The following is a 21,065-nucleotide window of genomic DNA, read 5'->3' on the forward strand; positions in this document are numbered from 1 at the left end:
CGGCCTATAAATGTTGCATCAATCTGAGCAGCTGAGCGAGAACAACAGCCCTCTTCTCTCTGACCCGAGTAGGACGTGACCCTAGATTCTCATCCGGGATGCTCCTGTCCTCTTCACCAAAGGCTACCCTCCTGTTTAGGAGCCGGAAATCTCAGGAGGTGGCAGCCACGGGCTCCCTAAAAAGAATACCCAGCAGCTCCGGTGCCAACGTGCATCAGAGGTCCTAGTACACTGGGCACTCCTCAGTCCCCAGCACCCTACCAGCTCTGGGGCAGACAGGGGAGGAGGCCAGAGGTGGGCAGGAGCCATGGGGGGAGTTTCTCAGAGTTGCTGAAGGAGGTGAAGAAGGGCAGGGTTGGCAGTGCATTCATTCAACAGCCATTCACTGAGCACCTACTTATGTACCAGGCACTGGGAATACAGAAGTAAATGAGACAGAAAAACTGCCTGCCCTGTGAGAGCTCACATTTTCATGAGAGAAAACACTGCCTCTGCCTGGGGTGTGACAGCCCCCCTGGACCTGCCCAGTTAAGAATGTATCATCTCTCCAATCTCCCTCTCCAGCTCCCAGGGAGCCCCACAAAGATGCCTACCAGATCTCTTGGGTAGAATGCTGGTAGATCCAGGGATCCTTCCAAAAATGCTGGCAGACTTTAGCACTTCCATTTTCCAAGTTCTATGTCCTGTGCCACCCATTGCGGTTGCAGGAAGGGTGCTCGGAGATCCCCATCAGCTAGAACAAGTATGTGGAGAGCACCTACTCTATGCAGGGCCCCATGCTAGGGGCACCAAAGGGGGCGAGAAACTGGTTTCTGTCTTCTTCAACTTTACAACTCATTGCAGAGGCAACTCACCATCCAAAGGCAGGGACCAGGCATTGGGCACCCGTGTCCCCAGCAGTTGGGACACTGTGTGGCATTGCAGGGCTCCCTCAGTGTTGAATGGATCAAGGACCTATAAGCCAGAGAGGGCGACACCCTGGGGCAGGGTGGGGCAGGAGGGTCCCGGAAGAAGATGGGAGAGGATCTGGGCCCTGGGCCCAGGCAGAAGAGAGGGCTGGGAAGGGAGGATATTTTAACAGGAGGAAACCCATGGAGGCAGGCAAGCACTAGCTGTTCATGGGTGGGTCTCGGTGGGGAACCGGGGGAGAGGAGGCCCCTCCCAGCAGCATTCCCACCACAGGGCTGTGAGAACGCTGCCTCTCCCTTGAGGCCCAGCCCCGCTGCCTCTGCCTCGGGTTCAGATAACCCCTGTTAGGGCTTATCTCTCCAGCACAGGTTGGCTTCCTGGAGTCCTCTGAAGGTCTTTACCAGGGGCTGGTGGACTATGCCCCCAGCAATATTTCAGAGAGACTCCCGGGGATCGAGAACTGTCCGCCTGCCAGAGGAGTGGCCTTGGTGCCAAACTTCTCCCTCTGAGCCGTGTTCTCTCGCGGGGAGAGGAAGAGCTGCCAATAGCACCCTGATGTGAGGTCCTGGGTGAGATGGGCGTCCGATGAAGGCACAAACCTCTAGGAAGCGCCCACGAGATGCCCGCCTCGTGCCTGCTGTGCTGCCTTCAGATGGGGACGGAGGCCGCGGAGGGAGGTGTTTGGGGTCCCCGAGTCCAGACCGAGGCAGCTGCAAAGTGCCCCGCAGCTCCCGGAGGCCCAAGCACCTGGACACCCGGGGGCTATTGGCCCTCAGGTGGACAAGGGGCAGAGATGGGCAGGCCCACCAAGGCGTGCGCGCAGAAGGAAGCAGGGCCCAGCTGGCACGTTGGCTTCTTACCCCTGTGCCAGCCTTGGGCCGCTGTGCACCAGCCGTGGATCTGAGTGTCCCTGAGAGTAAGGGGCGGGTCTCATAAGTCAAGGCCTCCAGGACTCCCTCGTCCTGGTTAACAGGCGGTTGGTTCCCGAGTTCTGCGCACTTTACAGGGGAGAAAAGGGGCAAATCGGGAGCCTGCGGGACGGCCCCGAATACTGGGCGAGGGAGGAGGGTCGCGTTTGCCGCCTCCGCCCCGGGCAGCGGGTCCAGCGCGGAGAGGGGACAGGCCATTCCGTCACCGCACCTGGGAGGTGGCCGAGCCGGATAAGCGGCAGCCAGGGCGGGCGGGCAGGCGGGCGGGGCGCGGGCAGGAGGAGGAGCCTGGGCCGGGCCACCGCCTCCGTCGCGGATCCTTCAGCGGCTGCCGGGAGCAGCGGGCGGAGAGGTGAGTGACCCGTGCCCTGGACGGTCTCCGGCCGCGGGTTGCGCCCTGCCCGGAGCCCGCGACCCGGCGCTGCCCCTGTGCCCCCCTGTGACTGCGGCCGCCGGGACCCCCCACGTCCTGGGTGCCACGCCGCGCGCCCGCCTTCCTCCGAGCCGCGAGCCGCGTGCGCCGCGGGGGTGGCAGGTCCCGTGCCCCGCGCCGGGGAGGGGTTGGGGGTTGGCGGGCGACCGCCGAGGTGGCCGGTCCCTGCTCCCGCGGTCTGGTCGCCGCCTCCGGGAGGGCCGGGCGCAGTGGGCTGGGGGCCCGGGGCCGGCTTCCCTGCCGGGGCTTCCAGGCTGCTGCCCTGGCCGAGGAGGCGCGGGTCCCAGGCCCCGACCTTGGTGGGAACGAGGCCGGAGCCCTTGGCTAGCACTCACCTCTCCTGTGCGTGTCCCGGCAATCGGGGTGGGCTGCCCAGAGAGGTGGTTGGAACCTGGGGCGCTCATGAAGGGAAGACACGGTGTGCGAAGCTAGCACAGGGGTTGGCGAAAGTAGGTGTGCAGTTGTAATACAAACAACACAATAATAAATGATACAAAAGTAAACTTTCGGGTACTCTGCCTCGGGGTACAGATAACCCCAGGTCCTCCTGGGCGGGGCTGGCTGAGCCCTGTAGGTTAGCCCTCCATGAAATCTCTTTCCAGCATCTGCACCAGGAATGGGCCTCGATTTAAAACAGAGACACCCGCCAGTTTAAGTAGTTTTAAGAGCCTAAGGCCAAGCTGGCTCTTTTCCTCCCTCTTGGGGTTTGGAGGGCTGAGTGCCTTCTTGCCCCCGAGGCCTCCCAGGGGCCAGGCCACCTCCGGGACAGTCTCCAGAAGTGGGGGCTCTGACGTCCCCCCAGGGAAGCATGTCTGTCCATCAGCATGCAGTGACGATATAATGAATAGTAGACAGTTATTTTGCATCTATCTTTGCACACAGCCCCAGTTCATCCTCAGGGCGGGAAGACACCATTATTCGCTAGTTAAGGATGGGGAACGTTAAGGATGGGGAATGGGAGCCTCGCAGAGTGTGGGCGTTTTGCAGGGGTACATAGGGAGCGAGGCATAGAGGAGGACGGTGCAAAGCCTGACTTGGGAGCCCAGAGGAGCCTACCTGTGGGAAAAAGGCATGTTCTTAGGATTGTGGCAGCTCAAACGATGCAAGTGCTGGAGGCCAGAGTTTTCACAAGACCAGATTTCTCACCTGGGTGTGTCCCTCAGTCACCTGCAAGGTCTGTTAAAAGTACAGATGCTTAGTCTGGCCAGCATGGCTCAGTGGTTGGGCGTCCATCTGTGAACCAAGAGGTCACAGTTCAATTCCTGGTCAGGGCACATGCCCAGGTTGTGGGCTCGATCCCCAGTGTGGGGTGTGCAGGAGGCAGCGAATCAATGATTCTCTTTCATCATGGATGTTCCTATCTCTCTCTCCCTCTCCCTCTCCCTTCCTCTCTGAAATATATATATATTTATTATATATATATATAAATAATATATAATCAATATATATTATTTATTTATTTTTAAAGATAAATATATATATATTTATAAATATATATATATATATCTTTAAAAAAATACAGATGCCTGGTCCCACCCCAGCCAAGGGAATCCCAATCAGCAGGGTGCACCCCCAGCCCCATACCCAGTCAAGGTCACCTGGGGAGCTGGGACCTGCTTTACTGATCTCTATGCCCATCTCCATCCCCAGTGGCCTGCGAGGGGCTGGCATGAAGCATGTGCTTAATCAGTATCTGGTGGATGAGTGGACGCAGTGGGGCTGGGGGGGGCGGTTAGAGAAGGTTTCCTGAAGGAGGACTTAAATGGTGGGCACTGGCCTCAGAGCCATCAGTGCTGAGCTCCCCGGGACCTGGCCTGGTCACACTGGGACCACATCTCCAGCCTGGAGATGCCGAACATGTGGCTTCCTCTCCTGTCCTGTTATCCGTCCTTGCCCCATTGCTCTTCCCTCCCTGGATGTATCAGTTATTGGGCAGGGATCTGGTAGTTAAAAAGTGAAAGTGAATGACCAAAGTCCACAGCTGCGCACCTCGGTGGTAGAAGCAGCTGAACTAACTGTAGGGAGGGGCTCCTGGCTTTGGGATTAGATGGACCCAAGTCTAAATCCCCACAGCGCTTTGCCTTGTGATGACCTGGGCAGTCCTCAGCCCTGAACTTGTTTCTTCATCTGCAAAACCTTGCTAAGGGCTTTGCACCTGATATTCCTATAAATAGGGTACAATATTGCCTGCCTGGGAAATTAATTATGTGAAGGGCAATGAGTTTAGGAGTGCAATATCAGATATTTCCCCCTTTCTCCCTCCCCCTCCCGGGGACCTTCCAGACTCATCACTCTCCTAGTCTGAACCCTTCAGTTCACTAGAACCCCTCAGTTCTCCATTGCCCCCTTCTCTGTTGCAGAGCTGGCCTCAGGCCCAGCCTCAGGATTCCCTGTTCAGTGTTCTGGCCAAGGCTTCCACACTGGGAGAAGCCTGTCTCCTCCTCATAGAACCTCAGCGGGCTGGGGTGGTGTTCAGGTTGGCTGGGGTAGCGGAACAGGCTGTGCAGTAACATCCAGGCTCCCTGGGCCCCACCTGAGGTTGGATCCACCTTTTCTGCCCTCCCCACCGAGCACAGCAGCCGGGTCTTCCTGGGCGGGGCCGGCTGAGCCCTGTAGGTTGAGCGCTCCATGAAATCGCTTTCCAGCATCTGCACCAGGAATGGGCCTCGATTTAAAACAGAGACACCCGCCAGTTTAAGTAGTTTTAAGAGCCTAAGGCCAAGCTGGCTCTTTTCCTCCCTCTTGGGGTTTGGAGGGGTGAGTGCCTCTTTTCCCCCCTCCCCACACACTCTGTCCTAGCTAACCCTGTCGCATTCCAGGGGATGCGAGCCAGGATTCAAAACCAGAGGCAGTGGTTTTCAAAGGTTCCACTACATAAGTCACACTTCCTGCCACAGCAGGGCCCACCGTCATGTCCAACTTGACCTCCTACCAACCTGAGGCCCCTGCATGTCAGCCCTTCACATCCTCGTCATGCACCCTCCTGCAGGAGCCACGGTACCGCTTCCATCTTCATCATCACTGAACATCAGCGTCCCGCGTGCCAGGCCCCAGGCCAAGCATGCTATATGTGTGAGCATATTCGAACCTTCCGATTCTTAAGGCATAGATAGTGTTCTCCCAGCTATTTAACTTTCCCGAGAACACACGGAACTCCAAGCCATTCTTTAGACCTCAAACGTGTGACTCCTAACCACTACCTGTATATCCTTGTCCAAATTCTGTCTCATCATTTATTCATTCAACAAACGTCTACTGAGCCCCAAGAGCTAGCTGAGTCCCACTTCTGGCAGGATGAGCATCGGTTGTCATGTATGACCCTGTGAAATCCCACGCCCCCCACTTTTTTCTAAATACAAGTGCGGGAGCGCGGCATCACTGAGGCCCAGGTCCCCAGCTGACTCGAGGCAGGATTCACAACCAGAGACAGCTCCCTGCTGAGCTGGAGCTTTTGCCCCCCTCCCCCCCCCCCCCACGAACAACCCACCCCCACTACTCTCAGGGCTCCATCGGTGACGGGTGATTTATGCAAGACCGTGAACTCCTGAATTGTCACTTCAACCCAGGGCTCAGCTCTTCCCAATCAGTGTGTCCTCATAAATCACCATTGTCACCTGGCAGAACATGCAACAGGTGACACTAATTGTCCTGCAATCACGCAGCAGCTTATTCTTGTCTCCCTCTTCCGCTTCATGAGAGCCAGGTGGGATCTAAGCAAACAGTGCAAGTTTTAAGCCTCCTGGCGCTATCAGTTCAGGAGATTAAACTAAAACATCGCCCCAAGATTATAAAGTCAGTCACAGGTGAATGTAATGTGGGGACTGGTGAATGTGCCCACTAAGCTTCCGGGTGGAGTGGACGCCCAGTTTCTGTGTAGACAGTAGGTCCCAAAGATGGTGTGCTGGCATCTGATGGAATGACCCTTCCTGTTGCCATAGCATCCTATGTTTGTGGTGGCCGAGGGCCTGTGCCAAGGCTTTCTGGATGACCAGGCCTGCACATGGGTCAGTAGTTGTGCATTGGATGCAGCGAGTGGGGGTGGGGGGCCATCACCATTTTCAGCAAATCAACTGAAGTCTGGGTGGGGCTGAGCAGCACAGGTGAGACCCGGCCTCTGTGCTGGTCCATGGAGATGGCTCCAGACTGGCCAAAATGTGTGGCACCTGGCACTGGAAGGGAAGGAGCAGGACAGTGCCGGCCTGGGCAGCCGGGATGGTAACGGGCATTGGGGTGCTTCCCCCGGCCCTCTAGCCTTCTAGAATCGGGAAGTTGGAGACTGGAGTTTTAAGCCTGAGCACGCTCTGCTCTGAATTCTGGCATAGCTTCTACAACTCTTCTTGAACATCCTGATCTGGCCTGGCTGTCTATGGAAAGGGAATGGGGTTCCCAGGATTGTTGGGAGCTCAGGGCACAGCTAAAGGCTCAATGAGAACCCCAGGGACAGATCGCAGCTGACCTGGACGACCCCAGGGACCGTGGGGGTGCCCTCGGAGCTCCTGCCCACCACGTGAAGGGTTTGCTTTCAGAGGAAGTGTGGCTCCTGACAGGACGGTTCTCCAAGGGGCTCAGACCCCCGAGCTTTGATAGGAGCAGAGTGTTCCCTGCCTGAGCCTGTGGGCCCAGCGGGCATCGGCCGACCTCCCAGTGAGCAGAGCACGCTGTGCGGGACTGTGCAGACAGGTGTGGCGGGCACACAGCTCCCTGCGCTCCTGGAGCTTAGAGTCTAATTGGGAAGCTGAAACGTGAGCATGCTCAGAGCAGAGCACAGCAACTGTGAAAACAAGGGAGTTCTAAGGTGTGGCTTCCGGGGCTTTCGAGTTCACTGTTTTACTTAATCATCCTGACAGCGAAGGAGTAACCTGCCCAAGTCTCAGGGCTGGTACATGGCCGAACCCGAATTCAAACCCAGGTCTGTCTCACTAGATCCACCAACGAACACAGCTCTTCTCCGACTTCAGACGGGGAGAGCTGCTGTGGGGCGGCGGGGGCTGGGAGCGCCTACCTGCCCAAGACCCTTCGGGGCAGGGGATTTGGATGGCCAGGAGGATGCCAAGACGCCAGGCGGAGGTAGCAGTGTTGGCAGAAGTGGGAAGCAGCAGGGGATGGAGGAGGGGGTGGAAGATGAGCTAAGGCGGCATCAGTCTGCATGTAGGACAGCGCTGGACTCCGGGGGATCTAGTATCTCGGCCCACAGGAGGCTTCTGTCCAGCAGAAGAGCGACCCTGGCCACAGCGGTCACCCGTGCGGGCCCTGTTCTGTTAATGACAGAGGAAACCTGTCTGGAGCCTGTGGTGTATATTCTGGTAATCAAATGCCCAGGGTTACTCAGAGCCACAGTTTTCCAAGATCACAGTTTTCAAACAAGTTGAAAACAATCGAATACTTGTCCTGAGACTGAAGTTGGCATAATTTGTGTTAATGATAGAGAACCCTCCAAACCGCTGGCCTCCCTGTGCTGTGGGCATGGCCTCCAGTGGGAAAGCCCTCAGCAGCGGGCAGGCGCCTGGGCCCGCTCTGCCCTGGGACAGTGCTGGCCTGTCGGTCTCTCCCCACCATCGCAGTGACAGCAAAGAAAGACTGTCAGGAAGCCTTTGTTGGCACAAAATATAGAGAGAATTATCACTAAGCCTGTGACAGCCACAGTGATTGCAATAAATTACCTCCTCAGCAATTTATAAATTGCCACTTTCTATAGCCATTATGTTTGGCTTTGTATCCCGAAGTGTAAAAGCACCTCCTCTCTCTCTCTCTCTCTCTCTCTCTCTCTCTCTCTCTCACACACACACACACACACACACACACACACACTGTGGTGAGGCAGTCTGCCCTGCTTGGAGGACATTTATTCATTTTATGTGCCCTGGGTTCTGCTGGCTGTCCTTCTTTCGTTCCTGGAGCAAACAGACTTGAGTCTGAGCCCTTACTTATCATCAGTGAGGTTCCCTCCCCGAACAGAAAGTGTGGAGCCAGAACGCTGTGCAGTGCCCTCTGTAACCCATCATCAGTGACCACTCCTGTGCCAGCCTGTGGCCAGGAGCCGGAGTGCAGGCGGAGGAGCAGCCGCCCGCTGTCCCAGCCCCTGGGAGGTCCCTCGCCTTCCAAACAGAAGTCAGGCTGCCCACAGGCCAGAGGGAGACGCAGGCAAGAAGGGTGGCCTGGGTCACAGTGGAGTTGTCAGGACTGGTGCTTCGGACCTTTGCGTCGCCAGATGTTGTGCCAGCCTGTGGTGGGTAAGTGGATTAGGGCAGATCCCAGATGGCCACCTGCCCCACCAGCCCCTGTCCTGCTCGCTGTTCCCTGTCATCTTGGGGTCCCAAGGCCCTGAGCTGCCCGGCTCAATTCTAGTGCCGCTGACTTGCGACTGGCAGCATAGAAGGAAATATAATGAAGTTCTTGCCAATATAAAATGGGAAATATCTAAACCTTCTGTCAGGAGCCTTGTTAAAGTAGAGGGTTCAGGATTTACCACACAGCACCTTCGGTGAGAGAGCCCTGTGGGCTCTGGCGTGTTAGAGAAAAGTCGTTAATGCCTCTGCTGCGTTTCTGTGGAGACAGACCCGCTGGGAACTGTAACTTTTATTTATTGGTAACCATTTCTGGGTTGGTTTATCACAGAACTGCTGCTGTAAGTAATCGAACCGGATTTTTCTAGAATGATTAGAAAATCTAGATGTTGGTAAAAAGCCCTATAAATTATTCATTCACTTCTATGTTGCAAAGCGGTGTGGTAATAAACTGCTCTTTTCTGTTAGACCAAACTTGCACGTATGTGCATTGTGTGTGGTTTGGCTTATATGTGTGTGTGTGTGGGTGCTGAGCTTTTTGTATCCTCTTTTGTAGAAACGTCTCCGCCTTCCTTTTAAAAATATAATGATTTTTTTATGATGTCTAAGTAACAATTCCAGGCAGTATTACAAGAAATATAACAGGAAAATGTTTGTGAGCGTCCATCAGAAAGGGAACGCGCCCACAGAGAAAGTAGAAATGCACCCATTAAGATGCGTGTGGCTGTAATCCGGCTTTTAAGCCCCAATTCGAGACCAGCATCTTCCACCCTGTCTCCCCTCAGGTCAGCTGTGGGGACCGGGTGGGAGGAGGACTCAGGTGGAGCCTCCTTCTTGCCTCCTGACCCCTCGGCCGAAGAGGGAGGGGGGAGGCCTGGGGCCCTGCTGCCGGGGTCTGGAGCCGGGGATGGAGGGTGGATTTGCAGAGCAGCTTGAGAATGAGGGCTAGAAAGTGTGGGTTCAGGCAGCTCAGCAAGGGGAGGGATGGCCAAGAGGAAGAGCAGACCGGTGTGGACCAGGTGACCAGCTATTACACCTCGGCAACGAGCCGCCCGCCCTCACCACCCTGGAGGAAGCTTGAATGCAGGGCCTGGATGGGACCAGGGCCAGAGCCAACTCTGGGGCCTTAAAGAAGTCCTAACTGGGCCTCGATTTTCTCGTCTGCAGCATGGAAGTCATGAGAGCTTTCTACACGTCAAAGCCAGCGTCAGGTCTTCCCATGTGGGTCTCGCCTCACAGAAGCTTATCCTCTGTGAGTCCTGAATTCCACCCACGCGCCACGTGCCGGCCCCTTGCTGGCTGCTGGGCTGTGCCTCATCTGCTGCCTCGCCGTAGGGGCGGTGACTTCAGAGCCGGGGAAACCCAGGGTTTCCACATGGAAGGGGAACTCGGGACTTCCCTGAAAGCGGCTTCTATTTGCATAGCAAAGGCCCACTTTTTGCTTAGATTATTTCAGATCCATAAAGTGGGAAGGATTTGCAGAAGCTGTTAGTTGTTTTACCTGCCTGGGAAATGTGAATTATTATATGAACGGGTATTAATTTTAATATTAACATCAGCACGTGGGAAGGAGTAATGGAGATTATGGGGGCAGGGACCTCTCAGGGAAAGGGGACGGGAAGAGGGATTAATCCTGCCTCACAGAGGGGAGAGCTTCACCGAGGCGGCCCTTCCGCTCGCCCTAGGCCTCCATCAGTTGGAGGGAAGGGACTCGACAGGCAAAAAGCTTAGAGCTCTGACCGTAGCAGGAAAGAGGCTGAAGCTCGGGTGTGGTGGCCACTGAGAGGCCAGGAAGGAGTTGGTGGGAAAGGCCAAGGAGGCCATCTGCCAGTGGCCACAGCTGGGCCTCGCCCGCCCCTGGATGCCCTGCCGGATGGAGACTGGGCAGACTCCTCCAAATGGCTACTACCTGCCCTCATCTCAGAAGCCCACAGGCCGGGAAGCCACTGGCCCAGCATCCCTGCAGCCTCCTTCCCTGGATACCCAGGCACCCACGTACCCAGCTACCACTGACCTGCCTCACGTGTGTGTTTGGTTTTCCACTCTGTCAGAGCTGTGGGAGTCCATTGTGTCGTCCGTTTATTTGCAGCATTTAAATACATAGGGGCATTATTTGTCTTCTGTGTTATTAAGTCTATCAAACAGGCAAGTGCCTGGCCAGGTCCAACTATATTGCCAGGCGTGGTAGGGATTAGAAGCTCGCAGTATTTAATCACCACTGGGTACGGGAGAGCCCCCGCAAGGTTCTGGGGAGAAAGGCCGGCCGCACAGCACACTGCCCTCAGCCACAGTCTAGCAGCGGAGTCCTTCAAGCTACAAACAGTAATTGAACACCATTTGGTGCCAGGTCCAGGCTGGTTGCTAGAGACACAGAAATGAGGAAGAAGTGACCCCTAGTTCAGTGGGTGACAGACAAGTGAACCAGTGTGTGTCGTCAATGGTAACGTGACAGTGCAGCGTGAGCCATGGGGGAAGCCAGGAGGCACTCCCGGGGACTCCTGCAGAAGTTGTGCATGGAACTGGCGCATGGCAGAGCTGGTCCCGGGGACTCCTGCAGGAGTCAGAGTTGTGCCTGGAGCTGGCGTGTGGCAGAGCTGGTCGAGTGGGAAGTAGTTGCATGACCCTCCCCACCCAGCCGTTGGACTAGAGGCTGACTTCCAGACCCTACTAGTCCAGAGGCTACCGGGCGTCAGCGGGGACCTCTCTCCCCCTCAGAGGCTTCCTGGAAAAGGTGGCCCATCAGCTGGGCAAAGCAGGGGAAGCACAGATCCCCAAGCCTGGAGTCAGACCACATGAGGCAGCTGAGCTCCTTGGCAGAAGCCCCTGGAGCTGCCCCGTGTGGCTGGGCTGCCTCTGCCCTTTTCCCTGCACCCACCCCTCCCCTGCAGGGAGTAGAGCTTCAAGCCCTGATTCTGCAAACCTACACCATGGCTAGGTGAGAGGGTGGGGCAGCCACAGCCCACAGAACCTATCTGGTCCCAGGGTTTGTGGCTCCAAATGTCCCTGGAAAACAAGAAGCCACCCACCCAGGTGCTGAGGCTGCAGATTCAGCTGCCCCCTCCTGCTAGCCTCCAGCCTGGCTGCATTAACTGGCCCAGAAGGAGTGGGCTGCCCACCCCCACATGCCAACTCCCTGACCTCACTGGGTGGAGGTCAGCCGCTCTGCACTGGCTCGCACAGCACTGGGTGTGCCATTAATCAAGCACTTCAATCCTTGCTGCAGTGTGTCCAGCCTTTGCCCTAGTGCCTTGCTCCATCCGGGGTACACAGTAGGTCTACAGGGAATAACGAATGAGGAAATGTTTCAGATGAGGATTGTCAGGACCAACTATTGTCTAAAACTGCACAGACTGTGAATGCCGCATCTATTTGCAGCTAGGGTTCAAGGTCTGGAGAAGGGGCTGCACACAAACGGATGCACTAAACAAGAGATATAAAATTTAGAAGGCATGGGGGAGCCAGGCAGAGGCTTCACTCTAGCAAAGAAGCTCTCTGAATCTGAATCTCAGGACTCATCGGCTTTTCGTTTACTAGAATACACATTTGCCCTTTAGCAAAGCAAACAGGCATATCAATGGTAAAGTTTGGTAAACAGTAAAGGATTATCAGGTTAGGGGATTGCTTTCTGCCATTCAGCAAGCAGCAGGCAATATTATGCTGATTTTCAGCCCTGCTGAATATCAAAGTCCATCAGCCTTCTGATGGGACTTCTGGCATTTATATGGTAACTGCCTGTTGGACTTAGCCTCTGGTGGTACTGTTCACAGGGATTGCAGTGTAAATGGTGCCCCTGGATTGTGCAGCATGGGGACCATGGGCCTTAAGCATCTTCACTGCCTGGAGCTCCTGGCCTTGATGCTGACCACTGGGCCTTCCTCCTTCCCCTTTCCAGCCAGCACTGCCCTCCCTCCTGCCTCTGCTGGCAGTGGCTGGTGATGACTTGCTCCAGTGAGCAGCTCTTCCAGGCCTAGCCATCAGTAGTGAGAGAGTCCTGCATGTAGAGTAAGGCCATCGAAATTCTTGTTCATCTGGGAAACTCGGTCTTCGGTGAAGATCTCCCTAGTTGAGGTGTTGGGGTCCCCAGGATCTATGATGTCTCCTCGTACCACTCCTCTGTTCTCCCTCAGCCTGCAGTGGGCCTAACGACCCATGCACGGGGAGTGGGGGGGGGGGGGGCGTTATGGGAGCATCCCTGTGGCGTTGGCCTCATTGGCTCAGCAACAAGGCTGCCATGATCTAACTGCCTTCTCCTCACCATAAAGACCCAACTCTGACCCTCAAGACCTAAAGGAGCACAGGGAGAGAGCACTGCTGCTGGGTCCTGGGGTCAGGAGGGCTTTAGGAGGAGCCTGAGTGTGAGGACCCAGGAAAAGGGCGATGTGGAGTGGTTCTTGCAAGTGATTTCATTCATTCAACACTTTGCACAGACCTTCATTGAGCATCTACTGCAGTGATTTTCAGAGTGTGGTCCTGGGATCAGCAGCACCAGAGATTCTGGGGATGGAGCCCAGCAACACATTTTCACAAGCCCTACAGGTGACTCCAGTGCGTGCCGGACACCGGGCCAAGTGCGGGGGTGCCAAGTGAGTTTGACTCCATCCCTCCCTGGCGGAGCTTGGAGTCCAGGGAGGAGGCAGACAGGAAAGACTGAAATACTGTCAGCGGGAAAGGGGCTGCCCTCAAAGGGATGGAGGCCGAGAGGCAGCTAGCATGGGTTTGGCCCAGGAGCTGGGGGTCCTGGCAAGGATGGGTGGCCTGGAGACCCCCATGGCATGAGGGCTGTCTTGGCAAGGAGCCAGATGTTGGGACTAGCTGCCCCTAGAGGCTTCACGGGGCCCATGGCCTAGCCTCTCCCTAGAGCAGTGATGGCGAACCTATGACACACGTGTCAGAGGTGACACACGAACTCATTTTTTTTGGTTGATTTTTCTCTGTTAAATGGCATTTAAATATATAAAATAAATATCAAAAGTATAAGTCTTTGTTTTACTATGGTTGCAAATATCAAAAAATTTCTATATGTGACACAGCACCAGAGTTAAGTTAGGGTTTTTCAAAATGCTGACATGCAGAGCTCAAAAGGTTCGCCATCACTGCCCTAGAGTAACCCCTACCTGTCCCACTGCCCCTCCCTTCCCACTCCCTGGGTCGCAAATGGCAGCAAGTCAATGTCTTCAATTGTCCTGGTGGGAAATGTGTGCGAACCACCAGGCCATTATCTCAGCGCACATTTTTAGAAAATTTTAGAGCCAGTTTTTCCATTCAGCAGGGAACATCATGTATTGATTTAGGAGCATCTATTTCTGCTTTACACAGACAAGAGGTTTTTAAAAATTCTAGATAAAGAGGAACAAAATGAAAATGAGTGAACTTAATAGGCTCAGACCGTGGCACTTGGCTTATCTGATATAATCGTACTATAGCTCATTACAGCAACGTCACTCTCTTGTACTGATGAGGAAACCGAGGCTCAGAGAGGTAAAGTGACTTGGCGAGGCCCCTGGCTCATCAGTGTAGGGCTGCAATTCGACCCCGCTGCCTCCAAGCCTGTGTCTCGTTGGCCTGTGTTGCAGCTTCCAAGGGGCCTGCTGCTGAGTAAATCCAGCTCATCATGCGTTTTCCTGAGCCCACACCCTGTGGCTGCGTTGTGGGGAGCCAGCTGGCTCTCAGGGGCTGATTCTCTGTCTAATTAAAGAGGGGATGAGTTGGGTGGGGAAAGGGGAATGACTCGGACCTAAGGCCCTACCTAGCAGCTTTGCAGCTGTGTGCTCTGTAAACCCTCAGCCACTTGGGTAATTGGCAAATGATACCTTCCCCCACCCTCTTACCAGACCGCATCTGCCTTGTTTGCTGACCCACCCCGGGAGCTGGGTGGGCTGGTCTCAGACCTCAGCACCCTTCTCTGCTAGCCGCCCCACGTGGCCCTGGAATGGCTATCTGCTTGCGTGAGGTGAAGTACAGAGAAGTATCTGTGTGAGCAAAAGCTGCAGGCCCATTCAGAAGCTGAGAGGCCTGCTTAGCCTATTGTACCATCTCCCTTACAATAGTTAATAGTGTTGCTTATGTAAGCCTCACTTTTCTGAAGGTCATGGGGCTTAGAAGCCTCAAATATGTGGAAAACAGCTAGGGAATAACTTCGGAAGATTGTAGAACCACCAACATGAATGTCCAAAACCCACGCCTTAAGCTCATGAAGAGTCCTGAGGTTCTCACTCAAAGCATGTTCGGGGGATTATGAATATGCTACTAGGAATGTTGATGTTCACATTTTTGTGTGGAAATATGTTTTCATTTCTCTTGGGTACATACCTGGGAGCGGAATTGCTGGGCCACACAGAAACTCTTTTTAACCCCTGAGGCACCGCCAGACTCTTTTCCACAGTTGCTGCACCACTTGACATTCCCACTAGCAGTGGATGCAGGTTTTGACTTCTCTACATCGTTACCAACACTTGTTATTATTTCTCTTTTTGATTATAGCATCCTAGTAGGTGTGAAGTGATGCCACATGGTTTTAATTTGCATTGTGGAGCATCTTTTCATGTGCTTATTGCCAATTTGTATGTCTTCTTTGGAGAAGTGTCTATTCAAGTCCTTTGCCCCTTTTTACATAGGTTACTTGTCCTTTTAATATTTGCCTCTCGCCGAAACCGGTTTGGCTCAGTGGATAGAGCGTCGGCCTGCGGACTGAAAGGTCCCAGGTTCGATTCCGGTCAAGGGCATGTACCTGGGTTGCGGGCACATCCCCAGTAGGAGATGTGCAGGAGGCAGCTGATCGATGTTTCTCTCTCATCGATGTTTCTGACTCTCTATCTCTCTCCCTTCCTCGCTGTAAAAAATCAATAAAATATATTTAAAAAAAAAATATTTGCCTCTTTCTGTTTAAAAGTTTTAAAATATCTTTATTGATTTCAGAGAAGAAGGGAGAGGGAGAGAGAGTTAGAAACATCAATGATGAGAGAAAATCATTGAATGGCTGCCTCCTGCACGATCAGGGATGAAGCCCACAGCCCTGGGCATATGCCCTGACCAGAAATCAAACAGCGACCTCCTGTCCTGGTTCGTAGGTCAACACTCAACCACTGAGCCACCGAGGCAAGGCTTTCTTTTTAATTTATTCATTGATGAGAGAGAGAGAAACATTGATTTGTTGTCACACCCATCCATGCATCCACTGGTTGATTCCTGTGTGTGTCCTCACCGGGGATTGAACTCGAAACCTAAATTGTATCGGAACAATGCTCCAACAAACTGAGCTACCTAGCCAGGGCTGTCTTTTAAATATTTGGTGGTAAGAGTTCTTTATCTATTTAGAAACAAGTCCCTTATCAGATACATGATTTTCCAAATTTTTCTCCCGTTCTGTGGGTTGTCTTTTTACTTTCTCGACAGTGTGTTGCCTGTATTTCTTGTCCACAGCAAATTAGCAGGACTTGGGTGGGGAGAAGGGGATTTTAAGAGGCAAGCCAACTTGGTGTACAAATGATGTATTATAGAACTGTGCACCTGAAACTTGCATAATTGTGTAAACCGGTGTCACCCCAATAAATTCAATAGAAAGTCGGGGGGGGGGGGGGGAGAAGGCAAGAGGCAGACAGACAGCTGTGATAAATGTCCTGGCAACAAGGGAGGATGTAAACCTATAAGCAGGTTCCATAAAACAGAAGACAAGACCCGAGAACATCTGTTCAGCTTGGGTGATCCCTGCCTTTCGGGTGAGGATCTGACTGCCTTCTCTTGAAAGATACACTGCATTTTGAAAGGATTTCTGTTCCCCAAGGATAGAGTGAGTTTTGAAGCTGTAAGTTCCAGAGATGTGTGCCTTCATGGAACCCCTACCATGTGCCAGGACAGTGCTGGGTGCCAGGAGTACAGCATGGAGCAAATACAGTGACCTCTGCCCTCCCCAAGGTGACAGGAGGGTGAGAAGGCTGACAAGTATGCGAGCCAGCAGGCAAGGACTTCAGAGAAGTCTCCAGCCACAGAGCAACGCCCCAGGTGTGACAGCTCTCGCTGTGCCCACTGAGGGCAGCTGGGCAGCTGTGGGCATTCCTTTGGTACAGATGAGGAAACTGCGGCTAGAGAGAGGAGGACTTATGGTGTCTCCAGGTGAGGAAATCATCGGATAGGACCCAGAGTTTCAGCCTCTCAGATTACTCCTCCCAACTCTGCACTTTTTAGGCTTAAACAACGGTCTGTGCAAGAATTTGTGTTTTCATTTATGGCTTTTGCTGAGGCCCTGGTGCTGGCGTGGGCACACACCAGTCTGCCCCAGGGAGGCGAGCCCTGGTGGGTCCCTGCTCACTGCCCTTTCCAGCCACAGGCCCTCTTCCAGGAGCGCTTTTTCCTGGTTCATCCTCACATCCCTCAAGGTTCAGCTCAGGGCAGCCCGCCCAGTTCCCCCTTCTGAAGCCAGTGCCCTCTTCTCAGGAGACCTTGTTCAACTTCCTCCTGTGCCTGGCTCTCTCTTTGGGCACAGGTCTGCAGAATGGGTGCAGACCCCCCATGGATTAAGGAAACTGAGAGCTTCTATGTGTATTTAAATTCTAGCCTTATCCCTTTACATTTCTACTTGTTTCTATCTGATTTATTCTGTATATCACATTGTAGTGCACAAATTATACATTTTAAATATATTTAACTTACCCATAAATGTAGCAATAATAGGAATGTATCCCCCAAATTTAATTTTACTACCAGATAACATTTAAAAATAAAGGTTGAAGGTAACTGTGGGCCGCATGAGGACAAGAACTGTGCCCTGTCCTCTCTCCGCCCCATGGCCAGCCTGGGCCAGAAATATTAGCTCCGTCAGCCTCTGCTGGGAGGGGGGAGGCACCCCACTTGGCCCGAAGGCCTTCTCTCCATCTAGCTGCAGGGCGCCACAGTCAGCTACCCTCGGTCCCCACCCACAGTGACCGCTTTGTGGCTGCATCCAGCCCAGCTGCTTCAGCCTGAGGGTTGTCTGCTGCCCCGGCCGAAGAGGCTGCAGGGTGGCCGTGTGGGGACTGCCCACCATTAGTGGCCTGCCTGGGAGCTGGCAGGAGCCGGCAGGCAGGCCATGGGCCAGGCGTGGCTCCCAGCCACAAACAGCCCTTGCCATGCCTCTGCCGGGAAGTGGGAGGGGACTGGTGAGCCAGGCAGAGACCCAGAGTTGGTAGGACCTGCGGTTGGAGCTCCTGCAGGCCTGGGTCTCTGGTTTTTTGCTGGAAGCTTGGGAGGGGGAGGGGCGGGGGCAGGTCTGTGGGTAGACTGGGCCTCAGCCCACCCAGCAGCAATTTGATCCCCTCCCATCTCCCTCCCCCAGATCTGTAAATAGAACAACCTGAGAGCCAGGGCAAAGCCGGAAGTAGTCTACACCAGCAGCAGGCCTTGATCAGGGCACTGGGAGGGCAAAAGAATTTTGAGACGTGCCTGCTGCCCATCAAGCACCCCAGAGAACAGCTCGGGCACTCACCAGCACATGCGCCAATCAGAAGAGAGGGCTCTGGGCTTGTGCACGAATTTCCTCCTTTCGTCTCACAGCAACCCGTGTGGAAGGTGCAACTACAGTCCCCATTTAAAGGCCCTGGGACAGAGGCTGAAAGGCACCAGCTCGCAGTGGCGGGTGTGGCTATGGTTGACCTCAGCGCGTGGCCCAGTGGCTGCCCTGTCAGCCACATGGTATAATGCCACACAGGATTTCCTTCTCTTTTAAGGCCAAATAATATTCCACTGTGTACATGTACCACATCTTCTTCATCTGTTTACCCATCAACAGATACTCAAGTTGTTCCCATATCTTGGCGCCTGTGAATACTGCTACAGTGAACATGGGTGCAGAATTCTCTTCACAATAGTGATTCTAGCCCAGCTGGCATGGCTCAGTGGTTGAGCATCAACCTATGAATCAGAAAGTCGCAGTTCGATTCCGGGTCAGGGCACATGCCCAGGTTTCGGGCTCAATCCCCAGTGTGGGGCGTGCAGGAGACAGCCAATCAATTATTCTCTCTCATCATTGATGTTTCTATCTCTCCCTTCCTCTCCCTTCCTCACTGAAATCAATAAAAATATTTAAAAATATGTATATAGTGATTCTATTTCTTTTGGATAAATACCTAGAAGAGGGATTACTGGTTGATATGATGGTTCTATTTTTAATTTTTGAGGAGCCTCCATACCCTTTCTGTATTGTCTGTACTAATTTACATTCCTATGAACAGAAAGCATACAAAAGTTCCCTTTTTCCCCTCATCCCTGCCAACATTTATTATCTTTTGACTTTTTAATGATAATCCTAACAGATTTTGTTGTTGTTTTTTTAATTAAATCTTTATTGTTCAGATTATTACATTTGTTCCTCTTTTTCCCCCCCATAACTCCCCTCCTTCCAGCTCCCACCCCACCCTCCGCCCTCACTCCCCACCCACTGTCCTCATCCATAGGTGCACAATTTTTATAAGTACTTCGCGCTAACCGATTGCGCCACTGGAGCCCCCAGAGGTGCACAATTTTTGTCCAGTCTCTTCCCGCATCTCCCACATCCCTTTCCCCCTCAAGAATAGTCAGTCCATTCCCTTTCTATGTCCCTGATTCTATTATAATCACCAGTTCATTCTGTACATCAGATTATTTATTCACTTGATTCTTAGATTCACTTGTTGATAGATGCATGTTTGTTGTTCATAATTTGTATCTTTACATTTTTCTTCTTCCTCCTCTTCTTAAAGGCTACCTTTCAGCATTTCGTATAATACTGGTTTGGTGGTGATGAACTTCTTTAGCTTTTCCTTATCTGTGAAGCTCTTTATCTGACCTTCAATTCTGAGTGATAGCTTTGCTGGATAAAGTAATCTTGGTTGTAGGTTCTTGCTATTCATCACTTTGAATATTTCTTGCCACTCCCTTCTGGCCTGCAAAGTTGAGAAATCAGCTGACAGTCGTATGGGTATTCCCTTGTAGGTAATTGACTTTCTTTCTCTTGCTGCTTTTAAGATTCTCTCTTTGTCTTTTGCTCTTGGCATTTTAATTATGATGTGTCTTGGTGTGGTCCTCTTTGGATTCCTTTTGTTTGGGGTTCTCTGCGCTTCTTGGACCTGTAAGTCCATTTCTTTCACCAGGTGGGGGTAGTTTTCTGTCATTATTTTTTCAAATAGGTTTTCAATATCTCGCTGTCTCTCATCTTCTGGCACCCCTATAATTCTGATGTTGGTATGCTTGAAGCTATCCCACAGGCTCCTTACACTATCTTCGTATTTTCGGATTCTTTTTTCATTTTGCTTTTCCGGTTGGGTGTTTTTTTCTTCTTTGCATTTCAAATCTTTGACTTGCTTCTTGCGCTCCTCTGGTCTGCTGTTGGATGTCTGTATAATATTCTTTATTTCAGTCCGTGTGTGCTTAATTTCTAGTTGGTTCTTTATCACAACATCGAGGGTCTCACTAGATTTCTTGAGGATCTCACTACATTTATCGGCGGTTTCTAGAAGATTATTGAAAGACCTTAAAAGTGCATTTTTTAGCTCTATATCCTCCATTTCTGTCATGTTTCTTTGTCCCCGTATTTTTTAAGCTTTCTTGGTGCGCCCCCTTGTGGTCTTTGTGCACAGTCTTGTTGTAGTTAAGCCTTGATTGTTGTCGGCAATACTGGGGGTGATTTGCCCTCCAGGCTAACTGGCTATGAGAGTCAGCTGTGTCTGCAGTGGGAGAGCTTCTGTGCTGGATCTCTAGTGCAGTGCTAATCTAGCATTTGCCTAAGGCTATCCGGCAAATGCCTCTGTGCAGGGCTTGGGCGGGGCGGGTCCCTGGGGATCTACAGGGGTGGACGGAGCAAGCAGTTATGGCTGCTCTCAGTTCCATCCCCAGGGGCTCTGTCACTCAGAGTCTCAGCATCCGCTGCAAACCTCGGAGAGAAAGCTGCCTTCGATTTGTGCCGGAAGCCGGTCCATCCTTGCTGCTTGACACAGTCGCGGCAGGAAAGAAACATCTGCACAGCATATGTTTCAAGGGACCTGGCATTTATAGCATATTGTTCTTAATATGTTTGCTCTCCTTAGTGCCATGTGTTTTAACCAAGGTCACCTCTCTGAGAAAAATTGTTTCCCCAGGTGGGAATTTTTCCCTGAGGTTAGGGAGGGGATACAACCCCTTAACTAAGTGCCAGGCGGGTAATTAATCACTTTAACTACAACAATCATGCTTAAGCTACATAATCTTTACTCCCTGGAATGGAGATAAGAAACACCCTAACCTTTGCAATAGAAATTGAGAGGATTAAAATCAACTGGTATAAATACAGATGTAACAAGACAATAAAGATCAGATCCTATCCAGAACTTGGCCAGAACTTGGCTGGAGCTCCTAGACAGAACTTGGCTGGAGTTCCTGGCTAGAGATCCTGGCTAGGCTGCTGATTAACTGGACGCTGTCTCCGTGTCATTCCTTCTTCACCAACTCTGTCCACACCTTTGGGGACCCCTGGACCTGTTGGGGTTGGACCCCAGCAGATTTGCGACCAAAGCCAGACAGTCCCGC

At 52.8% G+C, this 21,065-nt stretch overlaps 1 protein-coding gene across 4 annotated transcripts in view; it reads left to right on the forward strand.

The window, feature by feature from the left end:
- Positions 1-1,380: 1,380 nt before the first annotated feature.
- Positions 1,381-21,065, forward strand: part of STEAP3 (STEAP3 metalloreductase) — a 42,105-nt gene continuing 22,420 nt past the window's right edge. For 2 of the 4 annotated variants that reach the window (XR_011472441.1, XM_070423123.1), the window contains exon 1: positions 5,229-5,343. Coding sequence is in view for 1 of the 4 variants with exons in the window: in XM_070423123.1 (XP_070279224.1) it covers positions 5,340-5,343 (4 nt within the window). In the remaining 3 variants the exon portion in view is untranslated. Of the gene's footprint in view, positions 1,467-2,139; positions 2,191-5,228; positions 5,344-21,065 lie in introns of those variants that run through there. The other 2 variants (XM_070423125.1, XM_070423124.1) reach the window with 2 other exon arrangements.

Source organism: Myotis yumanensis, unplaced genomic scaffold (assembly GCF_028538775.1).
Source record: "Myotis yumanensis isolate MYYU_CA2020_CCGP unplaced genomic scaffold, mMyoYum1.0.hap1 SCAF_8, whole genome shotgun sequence".
NCBI classification, from domain to species: Eukaryota; Metazoa; Chordata; class Mammalia; order Chiroptera; family Vespertilionidae; genus Myotis; species Myotis yumanensis.